A 13,951-nucleotide genomic window follows, 5' to 3' on the forward strand; every position below is an offset into this window, starting at 1 on the left:
TGTCATCTCAAGTCAACATTTCTAAACCTGAACTCCTTTTGCTATCTATCAATCAAAACCAAAATCAATAATATCCAATAATACCAATAAATCAATAATATCTAATAATCCAATAATAATAATATCCAATAAACCAGTATTTGTACAATTCTTTAAAGCAGAAACCTGATTGGGCATGGTAGCTTACGCCTGTAATCCAGCACTTTGGGAGGCCAAAGCAGGCAGATCACCCCAGGTCAGGAGTTTGAGACCAGCCTGGCCAACATGGTGAAACCCCGTCTCTAATAAAAACACAAAAATTAGCCAGGCATGGTGGCAGGCATCTGTAATCCCAGCTACTTGGGAGACTGAGGCAGAAGAATTGCTTGAACCCAGAGGGTGGAGATTGCAGTGAGCCAAGATCGTGCCATTGCACTCCAGCCTGGGTGACTAGAGTAAGACTCTGTCTAAAAAAATACAATACAATACAATACAATACAATACAATACAATACAATACAATACGCAGAAACCTGTGAGTCATTGAGGTCTCTTCCCTCTCTGTTACCCTTGTGTCCAGTGAACCACCTTCTGCTGGTTCTATCTTCTAATCTCTTGAATCTGTCTCTTCTTCCCTACCTCAAGTACCACTGACTTAGCTGAAGTCCTCGTTTCTGGCCTGGGATTAGAGCAACAGCTTCCTAATCGGTCTCTGTGCCTCCTCTCTGGCTCTGCTCAACCTATTTCCTCTGCTGACAACAGACGATATTCTACAACAAGAGCATTATATGTCTTCCCAGCTTACAAATCCTCCATCCTCAGCTTCCAAGATTTCATTTCTCACACTGTGCATTCCAATGCTCAAGTAACTCTCTGCTATGAGTACCCTTTACCCTCTTGCTGTTATTCACCCTACTCCTCCTTCCAGATAGTTTTATAACACATTCTCTGGGAAATCTGAAGACTCACCCATCTCCAAGGGCAAGTCAGCTGATGCCCCATGGGTTCCCTGAGCAGCCAATGTGTCACCCTCACAGTTCTTAGCACATTCAATTCCCTTCCATTTTGTTTTTTATAAAAACACACATTGGCCCTGCCTAGTATATAAGCAGTAAATGTTTGCTCAATGTGTACGCTATATTAAGCAGCCTAAGACATCCCCTAAATTACAGTCTTCCCCTCTCTTTCCTCAGCAGATAAATACCTACTAATACTGTTGAGAAAACCATGAAAGTGGCTGTTTTCATCAGGCTTCCTTAATTCTAGCATTGCCTGTATTCCAAAATTAAAGAATATTATAGGCTTCTAAAATGTAGTCCTTATCCATGTGCTGGTTTCATAAAGATTAAACTAAAGTAAAATAACTCTAATACATTATTTAGAACATTTCTGGTTTAAGTGTAATCAGAATACAGTCCCTGAATTTGAATCCTATTACCTTTAGTTGGTCAACATTAATCACTCATCTCCAGGTCATCTATCAGGTCTTGTCACTGGTCCTTTCACCCCTCATGCTCATGCATTTCCTCTAAACCTAGAATGCCCCTAACTCTTCACAGCCTCACCACCCAGGTTAGATGGTGAAGGAAGGGAAGGATACAGCTGAGCCCCACAATTTTTCATGACTGTTCTAACCTAACCACTAACTTGTCCCTTCCGTGATCCCTTCTATAACTGTGCAACACACTGACCCCATTGGCCCATTGGGCTTCAGCATCACTTTATGTAATGATGTTATCTAATACTGTTGTCTAATTCTGTATCAGTTTCATATGCAACCTGATGGTCTCCAACCTAATGGTCCAAGTATCTTCCAAATAAAGACATTTGTTATTTTTATTTCTCATGTAATCCCAAACATACTGGGGTTCCATCAATATATTTGGAGGTCTGCATCTTTATAGATCTTCAAACACATTATATAGAATTTATGGTACTTAGAGTAATTATATGTGTGTCCACAGTTGTCCAGATTTGACTAAAGACATTTCAAAGACATTTATGTTAATTCTAAATACCTAGACTTTTTTTTTTTTCCCCAAATGCATCATTAAATTACATTATTCAAGAATGACAGGCTGGGTGAAGTGGCTCATGACTGTAATCCTAGCACTTTCGGAGGCCAAGATCGGTGGATTTCCTGAGCTCAGGAGTTTGAGGCCCGCCTGGGCCACGGGCAAAACTTCATCTCCACTAAAAATACAAAAAATTAGCCAGGAGTGGTGGCGCACGCCTGTAGTCCCAGCTACTCGGGGGGCTGAGGCACAAGAATTGCTTGAACTCAGGAGGTAGAGGTTACAGTGAGCTGAGATCATACCACTGCACTTCAGCCTGGGAGACAAAAAAAAAAAAAAAAGAAAGAAAGAAAACAGGTGTTTCTAAAGGCACTCAAACTTGATGACATGTAGTAAAATTCTTTAAAAACACCTAAATAGTGATCTTGGAGTTCACAAATTAACAGATGATTATATTTAACTTTGGATTTTCTTATATGTTAAAAATGACTAGTTTTTAAAACCTGTGTCATTTTATTTCAAAAGCAAAATGTAGCAGCTCACACCCGTGATCTCAGCTACCTGAGAGGCTGAAGTGGGAGGACTGTTTCAGGCCAGGAGTTAGAAACCGGCCAACATGGCAAGACCTCATCTCTAAAACTATTTAAATAAATAAATAAATAACAGCCAGGCGTCTCTAAAAATATATTTTTTAAAAAATTAGCTGGCTATGGTGGCACATGCCTGTAGTCTTAGCTACTGGGGTGGCTGTAGGGGGAGGATCCCTTCAGCACAGAAGGGATTGAGGCTTCAGTGAGCTATGACTGTGCAACAACAACAAAAACAACAAAAACAACAAAAAGGAAGGAAAGAAAGAAAAACAGGAAACAAAACGCAGCGTTCTCTTAGCCTAAATACCTATTTCACAAAATGTCAAAACAAGGATAGAATCATAAAACGTAGCAGAAATAGTCGAAATGTAGCAAATTCATGGATCCAGAATTATAAAATATCTCATTTCCGTATTTGTTTACAGATGATTTTTCAAAATACTACTTCTGGCAAAAGTATATTGTTTTCTTATACATAAATTTGGAGGTTAAAAAAAAGTTGACTGCTCCTTTTTCCTTAATTTCAGCATATTTCTGATACCCTCCTGGTACTTGACATAAAAGAATCCCTAACCTTGATTGACATGAGGTAGATACTTCATAAATTGCTGAATAAATGTTTTCCAAGGCTAATTTCCTCACCTATGTTTTAGACTCTATCCTCTTCTGTCCCTTCAGTGATCTTGTTTCTTCATTTTTTTTTTGTCTATCCTCCTCAGCTGGCTCTTTCCTAGTTATGTCTCCTGTCACTCACAGACACACACACACACTCACACACACACACCCCAACTTCCCCATCTGTGTGAGCCTTCCAGTGATCAGATACTCTTTTTAAATATACTTAGAGGAAGAAGAGAACGAGTGGTATAATCACTGGCTGCTTTCCTATAACTCCATGTGCTCCCCAAAACCATAGCAATCAGGATAGTGCCCCAACAAAAACAATGAAATGGCTCACATGAAGGTCAGCACTCTATTGTTTAAACAGTGCAACGTTAACATTGACTACTTTCTTCTTCTCAAGTCTTCCCACTTCTGCTTCTGGGACATCATCCTCTCCGTTTTCCTAGTGACTTGGTCATAGCCTCCTCCCCTGGCTTTTCTTTGCTTTCTGTTCAATGTCAATATTAATATACTGTATTTTTTAGGTATTGTACTATTTGGGCATTTGAGTTGTTTCCAAGCTGTAATTAGAATAGTGTTGCCATGAATAATGTTTTATATGTGTTTTGTTTACAAGTCAAGATAGTAGTTATGCCAAAGGAGAAGACAGTAAGTGAATGGGAAGTTAGTGAGTGGGTAGTACTAACATTCTTCCTTGACATCAGTGGGAGTTAAATGTATCTATTTTGTAATAGTTCATTAAACACTCCATTTATTATTTGTGAATTTATTTCTGCATGATACATCAAAAAGTTTATTTTTTAATAACTAAAAACATGACAGTTGTGCAAATAGAAAAAAAGGGGGGCAGTGACTCTGGTAAACATCCTACAATGCCAATATTTAAGTGACAAATACATGTTCAGCTTCATTTGTATCAAAGAAAAAGCATATTAAGAAAAAAATGCAGTTTTATCCTTGTTATTAATAACCAGAGAGATGCAAGCGAAAATGTCCACTGTTAGTGAAGATGTAAACTGATACAACTTTTCAAGAAATTCATTTGTCAATATATATCTTTAAAACATGTATTATGTTTAAATGTTCATCTTATAAAAATAAACCAGGCAAATGTGTAAAAATGTGTATGAGAGAGCAAGAATTTATGTATAAGGATATTTTTCACAGAACTGCTTATAATTATGAAAAATTAAAACCAAAATTTCAATAGGCAATTAACTAAATGTAATCATTCAGTAGAATATTTGCAGCCATATTTAATGGCATGAAAATATGTTCATAATTCATTAAAACAAGTTACAAAACACAATGACACATTTGTAAGGTGAGGAAAACAACAAATACTCATAGAAACAAAAATGTCAAGAACAGAAGATGAAACGGTTTTTGTTATCTTTTGTTAACTGTTGTTATCTCTTGTTAACTGTTGTTATCTTTGAGAGAAGTGTTTGCTTTTGCGTTTTTTAGGCCTAGGTACTTTTCTAAGCTTTCTGCAAGGACTATGTAGAACAATTTAAAAAACAAAGTTTTATGTAAATGGTTTCATTAATGAATGAGAAAAACATGAATGAAATAACATCTAACATAGTATCAGGGACAATGGCAGCTTCTAGTGTCTGTTAGTAGATGTATTTACAGAATTACTCAGATAGTTGTTGGATTGGTTTCCGTAAGTGTGGTTGAAGTTTATAAGCTTCATACTATGTGTACCAAGAAGCCAACCTCAGACAACTTTTCAGAGAGCAAATCTTCCTTCAAAAGAAGGAGATTAATTTACATTGGAAATCACACTCTAGTGATTAGGAAACAGATGAGTAAGTTTCACTTATAAGATTTTTTAGGCTGCTATTGCTAAAAGTATAATTTTCTTCTCTACTATTGAGGAATAATCTTTTAAGGAAGTGAAAAGTAGATATGATCTCAAATTCTAAGTCTGTGACAGCTTTTCCAATTTAAATCTTTCTCATCCCCTGAACAAAATACAAATATCAATGCAATATATGCAAAGTAGTCATGAAAAAGAGCAAATAATTGGTATGAAAGAAACATGATTATCCAAAGTCACATACTAATAAGAAATAATTTTCCATTTTTCACTTTGCTCCAATGGGGTCTTGTTAATAGCACTTCCCGCTTGTACCAGGTAACGATTTCCTCTAGGTCAGTAAACTCCAACATTGATTGTATTCACTTACAAGAAGTCTATCCATAGCAAACCCTTTCTCATATGCAGATTTTCTTTCTAAGGCTGATTTACAGTCACTGCTCTCCTTTCCATTTCTGAGAAAAGAAAACTAAGCCAAAATGTGCTATTAACTCCTGCCTGAGAGTATCTCTCTAGGGAAGACTCCACTCATATACTACAAAGTATTGCTGAGGTGACCATTCACACCAGTTTGCACAGGATGGTCCTGGTTTACATCCAATCTCCCTGCATAGTTGTTAATGACAGCCCCTTTCACTTCCCAGTGTCCCACGTTTAGTAATACATTATATGGCCAGCCTATTATCCATATACAGTACATACAATGCCAGCTCTAGAACTTGGAATAAATGCCTCTATCCATCTACACTCTTGCCTTGTCTTCCTTGTGCACTGGTAGTCTGGAATGAAAAGCATAAAGAATAAAGTTGTGGACTCAAACCATCCCCCCATAGGTAGTCTAAAGCAATCTGAACAGGAATCATTTCCAAGGTGGACCCAATCTCCTTCTGGAAGTTTATAAACTATGAGAGAGAAACTATCAAGTAGCCTAAATCATATGCCTTAAGAACAAAATTCATATTTGCAAACAATTTGCAAGCCAGTCTATTAACTGGTGGGGAGTTGTTTCCTTTAAATGTTAATCCAAACAATTCCATGAAATGAAGGTAGATCCAAGTTTCCTCTAAGCCTAAATATTTCTAACTCTGCTAATGACATAACCTCATCCAGTACCTTAGCTAGAAAAACCTTACGATCAAGTTTGATTATTTCTCTTAGCCCTGTCCAGGTAGTTACCAGGCCCCATTGGTTCTATTTTTAAAGCCTCTGCAATTCATTACCCACAAAAAAATCATCAGAACAAGATTTCTAATCCGTATTCATTACAATAGCCTTCCTCTACTTTTTGTTCCTCTCCAGTTCATCTCCCTCTCTTCTGCTAGAATTATATTAAAGCAATATCTTTAGTTCACTGCCTACTCAGTACCTCAGATAATAGCAAGACTTCTTAGCCTGGCAGGCAACACCTTTATCAGTTGCACTGCAGCCTCCTTTTCCATCCTCAATTTCAACCACACCTCCCACTAGGCATAGGCTCTTCAATGGATTTCATCCAGCTACCGTACTGCTCTTCCAGGAAGTGTTTAAAAATGTTTGGGGACATGTTTGCTTATAACAGTAGTTTGAAGACACAAAGGACATTTAATGGGCAGGGACCAAGGACACTAAATGTCCAGCAACGTAGGACAGGTCCCATGAAACAGAGAACTGCATTGCCAAAATGCCAAATAACACTCCAGGTGAGAGTTCTTGTTCCCCAAACACATTATTTTTACATATATGTGGATCCTTCTTTCTAAATTTATTTAACCAGCCCCCACTAGTTCTGCCACCTTCCAAAATAATATTGTCCTTGGATGATGTAATTCAAACTCTCCTCACCTAAAGACTGTCTTGCCTGAATAGTCACATACACAGTGTGTTAATGGGAGATCATTAAATCACTCTCAGAAATATGAGATTTAATTATCTCATATATATACATATATATGAGAGTGATTTAATGATTACTGACACAGCACTTAATATATTAAGTTATGAATAATCTGCTTACAATTTGTCATTTTATTCTGTGGTCCCCTTGTTCTTATCCCTTCTATCCCCTAAAATTTGAGTTCCTTAAAGAAAGGGATGTTCCTTTGGTATCTCATTTATTTTTTTAAACCACAATTTCTATGGCTGACCTAGAAGATGAGACTCATTCTGTAAGTGACTTTTGGATTAAAAGATGAAAAACTGCACCCTCATTCCTATGTAAAAAATGCCATTCCTTAAACTTTTTAAAATAGTTGTTAAACTTATACCTCAGATTACTTTAAAATAACTTAAACATTTTAGTTACATCAGTAATGCTACTTAAAGAAACCACCTTTACCATATGTTTAATTGCAGGTTAGACTAGCGAAGATTGCCAACTCACATAAAAAGAGAAAAAGAAGCTATAGAAATTGGTAAACCAGAGAGATTGTTCTCAGCATAAAGTACTTAAATTCCTTTGTGGTTTGTTCTTTTATAAGCACTAAGTACTCTTTACAAAAATTTGTCAAACAAGATTGTGCTTGAGATCCTTGTGATTAAAAAAGCTACTTACATAATCTAAAATAAAGAGTGTATGTATGATTGTGTCTTACAGTTCTATACAAAACAAAATAAAAGTGCTCTTATCCTACTACACTCATTTTTTGCAAGTTTGAGCTTAGACTTTTTTTTTTTTTTTTTTTAGATGACACTCACTCTGTTGCCCACGCTAGAGCACAGCGGTGCTACCGCAGCTCACTGCAACCTCTACCTCCCAGGTTCAAGTGATTCTGGTGCCTCAGCCATCCCAGTAGCTGGGATTACAGGTGTGCACCACCATGCCTGGCTAATTTTTGTACTTTTATAGAGATGGGGTTTCCCCATGTTGGCCAGACTGGTCTCCAACTCCTGGCCTCAAGTGATCCACCCACCTTGGCCTCCCAAAGTGCTGGGATTACAGGCATGACCCACCACACCCAGCAAGCTTATACTATTTCTATCACCTATTACATTTTTTAAAAAAAATCAGTCAAAATCTTCAACTTAGCTCCTCTCCTAAGTTGCATATCCAGCAATACAGGATAGACAAAGCCAAATGCTCACTTGCACATCTGTTCATGTCTGGGGCTCGGTGTCCATAGTACCCAGATGGGCAGGAATGCAGGCACTCTCCATACTGGCGCATCCCTTCTCTTCGAAGGAAGAAGAACAACTTCTGTTGACATCGGCTGCACCCATTGTCCTTTGAACAAGACAAACAACCCTTGCAAATGGGATTTGATACATAACTAGCTGTAAAAGAAAAACAAAAATTGTGTTTAATTATGAGTATAATCAGACTTTTGATAAATATACCCTGCTGAAAAGACAAATGTTTCTTTTCTTTCTGCTATACTCACATAGAAATACTAAATAAAATATCCCTGCCCTTCGTGTCTCTACCTCCCCCACCCAAAAAGTGGTTAATACACAACCAAACTTAGAAACAAAGAGGAAACTCAGAGGCAGAGTTAGAGTCCAGAAGCTAAAGCTGAATGACTCATGGGAATGTCAGACCAGCCAGAGGTAAAATTTAGGGCAAGGTCCTCAACTCAGGCCAAGAAATATTTATGTGAAGATCTGGCACTTAGCTCCTTTTATGTAGACGGAGTCAAGAGGGCTGTTTGTCCATGACCCCCTGCCCTAACTGGCCAGAGCAGAGGATTCTGACCCTAGCTTGGGAGGACACAGCAGGTAAGCACAAGAGAAAATACAATTCATGAGACATAAGAACACCAAGTCCACAAGGCTGAGATCCAAATTAAAATTATCATTGTAGTATGGGGTCTGTATGGTGTTGACAAGTTAAAATAAGAATTTGTCCAGATCCAGGAAAACCCAGAAAGAAAAAATAAATATAGAACTACTGTCTAGACATTTTCTACAATCCTGAGACCTGGACTTCCATGAAATGCTACCTTAACATCAAAATGAACAAATCACATGAGCAAGTAAACCTTCATGAGAAACAGTCATCAATATCAGCAACAAGAAAACTTCACACCTAAAAAACAAAAAATAAGGCCATTCTGAAGGAGCCTTTAAAATAAGTATCTAGAGAGTATCTGAAGAGATAAAAGGATAACTAGAAATCACATGGGAAAAAGCAAGAATATGCACATTACAATGAAATGAAAATTCTAAAACTTCACAAAAATATTCTATGGACAACTTGTACGGTAGAAGAAAACAACATAACCAAAAACACTTTTAAAGAACTGTATCACAAAACAAGATAAAAAGGTACTAAGCATGTAAGAAAAAAACAGAAACATTCAAATACATGATTAGTAGTTACTACAGAAGGAAAGAGTAAAGAGAATGAATAAAACACACCTTAAACAGAGAGGCAACTTCAGCAAAGTCTCAGGATACAAAATCAACATGCAAAAATCACTAGCACTCCTACACACCAACAACAGTCAAACCAAGAGTCAAATCACAAACTCTCATTCACGATTGCCACAAAAAGAATAAAATAACCAGGAATACAGGTAACTAACGAGATGAAAGATCTCTATAAAGAGAACAACATAACACTACCCAAGAAATCAGAGATGATGCAAACAAATGGAAAAACATTCCATGCTCATGGATAGAAGAATCAACTGTATTAAAATAGCCATACTGTCCAAAACAATTTGTAGATTTAATGCTATTTCCATTAAACTACCATTGACATTTTTCACATAACTGGAAAAAACTATGTTAAAATTCACATGGAACCAAAATAGAGCCCAAAGAGCCATGGCAATAATAAGCAAAAATAACAAAGCTGGAGGCATCATGCTACCCGACTTCAAACTATACTACAGAGCTACAGTAGCCAAAACAGCATGGTACTGCTCCAAGAATAGATAGGCCAATGGAACAGAATAGAGTACCCGGAAGTAAGACCATACATCTACAACTATCTGATCTTTGACAAACCTGACAAAAACAAGCAATGGGGGGCTGGGTGTGGTGGCTCATGCCTGTAATCCTAGCACTTTGGGAGGCCAAGGCAGGCGGATCTCCTGAGGTCAGGAGTTCAAAATCAGCCTGACCAACATGGAGAAACCCCATCTCTACAAAAAATAAATAAACAAACAAACAAATAAACAAACAAAATACAAAATTAGCTAGGCATGGTGATGAATGCCTGTAATCCCAGCTACCTGGGAGTCTGAGGCAGGAGAATTGCCTGAACTTGGGAGGCAGAGGTTGTGGTGAGCCAAGATTGCACCATTGCACTCCAGGCTGCGCAACAAGAATGAAACTCCATCTCAAAAAAAAAAAAAAAAAAAAAAAAAAAAAAGGAAAGAAAGAAAGGAAGGAAGGAAATGAAAGGAAAGGAAGAAAGAAGGAAAGAAAGACACACGCACACACACGAACACGAGCAATGGGGAAAAGATTCACTATTCAATAAATAATCCTGGGATAACTGGCTAGCCATATGCAAAAGATTGAAACTGGACCCCTTCCTTATACTATATATAAAAGTTAACTCAAGATGCATTAAAGACATAAATGTAAAACCCAGAACTATAAAAACTCTGGAAGAAAACCTAGGTAATACCATTTAGGACATAGGCACAGGCAAAGATTTCATAACAAAGATGCCAAAAGCAATTGCAACAAAAGCAAAAATTGACAAGTGGGATATAATTAAGAGCTTCTGTACAACAAAACTATCGTCAGACTGAACAGGCAACCTACAGAATGGCAGAAAACATTTGCAAACTATGCATCTGACAAAGGTCTAATGTTCAGCATCTATAAAGATCTTAAATTCACAAGGAAAAAAAAATCATTAACAAGTGGGCAAAGGAAATGAACAGACACTTCTCAAAGGAATACACACAAGTGGCCAACAATCATATGAAAAAACTCAACATCACTGATTAAAGAAATGTAAATAAATATCACAATGAGATACCATCTCACACCAGTCAGAATGGCTATTATCAGAAAGTCAAAAAATAACAGATGCTGGTGAGGTTGTGGAGAAAAAGAAACGCTTATATACTCTTTGTGATAGTGTAAATTAGTTCAACCATTATGGAAGACGGTGTGGCAATTCCACAAAAACCTAAAGACAGAAATACCATTCAACCCAGTATCCCACACATACACACATATGTTCGTTGCAGCACTATTCTCAATAGCAAAGACATGGAATCAACCTAGATACCCATCAACAACTGACTGGATAAAGAAAATGTGATACATATATTATATATATAAAAAATATATTATATTCAATACTATTACTTATATATTATACTTACATATTACTTATAATATATATTACTTATAATATATAACTTATATATTATATATTACTTATATATTATAATATATATAATATATAATATACATGATATATCATATCATATATGGTATATAAAATATGATATATATGTATCATATGCTATATTATATATTATATATAATATATTTTATATATGATATATTTTTATATATATGTGATATATTTTATATGTATTTTATATAGATTATTATATTTTATATATATTACACACACACCATGGAATACTATACAGTCTTAAAAAAGAATAAGATCATGTCCTTTGCAGGGACATGGATGGAGCTGGAGGCCATTATCCTTAGCAAACTAACAGAAACAGAACAAAATACCCCATGTTCTCACTCATAAGTGGGAGCTTAGTGATGAGAACACATGGACACACAGAGGGAAACAACACACCCTGGTGCCTATCAGAGGGCAGAGGATGGGAGGAAGAAGATGAGGAAAAATAACTAATGGGTACTAACCTTAATACCTGGGTGATCAAATCATCTGTACAGAAAACCCCCATGACACAAGTTTACCTATGTAACAAACCAGCACTTGTACCCCTGAACTTAAAAGCATATGTTAAAAAAGGAATAAAGCACACTATTCAATGAGATAATGGCTGATTAATTTCCAGAATTAAAGACATGAGTTCTTATATTAAAAATTAGGAGACTGAACAAAATAAATAAGTCTACATCTAAATACAGTACATTTCCATATCATGAGAATAAAGTCAAGCCAGAGAGAAATAGCAGATTATCTAGAAAGGGATAAAACTTTGACTGACAGCAGACTTAGAAAAACATAAAGTTAGATAGCTGAGATACTATCCTCAACATGTTGAGGAAAAATTATCAAACTATAATTCTATAAGTAGTTATAGTTTAACAATGTGAGCAAAATGAAGATATTTTAGCCAAAGTAAAGGCAAAGAACTTAATTTTTTAAAGCATTAGCTAAAATATTAAACTCTGAATATTGGAGAAAATAAAATAGAACCCAGAGGAAGTAGATTGCAAGAAGCAATAGTGATCACACCAATTGAAAAATATGTTCATGTCTGTATGCAAAAGAATACCATGTAGAAAACATATAATTTTCAAGTTTTGAAAATAAATATCTTATATTCACAAAAATAACACAGAAGACTTGAGAAGGAAACCAAAGTTAAAACATTCAGAGTTTCCGCATTATCAGTGAGGAAGACCAATGTAAATTAAAATGTCATTACTATAACTTTAAGGTCCCAACTACAAAAACAATAACAGAATCTGTAACTTCTAACCCAGTGACAGCTACAAAAGATGTAATATAATGCTAAAATATGAGTAGGAAGAAACAATCTGAATATCTATGAACAAATGATGGTATATTCTATAGGCAATATCTATAGACAAATGATGGTATATTCAAGCTATTTGAGTTTCACTCAGTAATAAAAAGGATAATACAGATACACATGACATGAAATTCACATACATTATGCTGATCAAAAGAATCCAAACAGATACAAAAAGAGCATGCTCCAGATAATTTCATTTATATTAAGGTCAAAGGCAGGCACAGCTAATCCATGGTGATAGAAATAAGCAAACTACATGCCTTTGAGGATTGAGGACTGACTGGAAAGGGGCATAATAGAATTTTCAAGGGATGGAGGAGGTATGTTAGTTTCCTTGGGCTGCTGTAACAAACGACCACAATTTGGTGACTTAAACAACAGGAATTTATTCTCTCAATTCTAGAGACTAGAAGTCTGAAATCCCAATATCGTATCAGCAGGGCATGCTTCCTCTCAAGGAGTCCGGCAAATCCTTTTCTGCCTCTTTCAGCTTTGGTTGCCCAAGTCATTCTTTGGATCATAGTTACATAAAGTCAATCCCTGCCTCCATTGTCTTATGCCTTCTTCTCTTATATCTCTGTGTCTTTTTCTCTTATATTTCTGTCTCTTACAGTGACACTCCCATTGGATTTAAGGCCTACCTTTATCCCATAGAACCTCATCATCATCCTTATCTTCGCTGCATCTGCAAAGACCCTTTTTCCGAAAAAGGTCAGCTTCTAAGTTTTGAGGAGGACATGAGTTGGGGTGGTAGGGTGGGAGTGCACTAGTCAATTCGCTAAAGGGGGTGGTGGAGATATGCTATATCTTGCCTGGATATTGGTTACACAAATGTATACATTTGCAAAACTCAAAACTACGCATTTATCTAATTATACTTGTATATTTTTACAATTAATGAGAATAATTTACAAGTAAATTATATCTCATTTTTAAAAAGTAAAGCATATAAAGGCTATGTGCTAATTTCAGTACAATGTACTTACTTACAATTACATCTCTTTTGAAGATTCCATAAATTATATTACTCATCAATAAGATATTATTTACTTTTTTTTTCAAACTAAAATATCCTATTGATGGGACAAGGTGGGAGAAGACAGTACTAAGCAAATGTTGAAATAGCACCTAGGATAAGTTAATACCTGAACCATATGAAGTTTACTGAATCTGATGGGGACAATGGTACCTTAAAAGAAAAGACATAAAATACTCTTTCCTATAGCTGGTATAACATGTAGAAATGATACAATCTGAAATATTGTAATTTCTAAAATAT

General features: G+C 36.0%; 1 protein-coding gene across 2 annotated transcripts in view; it reads right to left on the bottom strand.

Moving 5' to 3' along the window:
* The window catches only part of RSPO2 (R-spondin 2), a 168,424-nt gene that overhangs the window by 75,067 nt on the left and 79,406 nt on the right, over positions 1–13,951 (bottom strand). Inside the window, exon 3 of one of the 2 annotated variants that reach the window (XM_025394237.1) lies at positions 8,093–8,281. The exons of the other annotated variant lie outside the window; for it this stretch is intronic. Within the exon in view, the coding sequence (XP_025250022.1) occupies positions 8,093–8,281 (189 nt within the window). The remainder of the gene's footprint in view (positions 1–8,092; positions 8,282–13,951) is intronic. 2 annotated transcript variants of the gene reach the window in all.

Source organism: Theropithecus gelada, chromosome 8 (genome assembly GCF_003255815.1).
Source record: "Theropithecus gelada isolate Dixy chromosome 8, Tgel_1.0, whole genome shotgun sequence".
Taxonomy (NCBI): domain Eukaryota; kingdom Metazoa; phylum Chordata; class Mammalia; order Primates; family Cercopithecidae; genus Theropithecus; species Theropithecus gelada.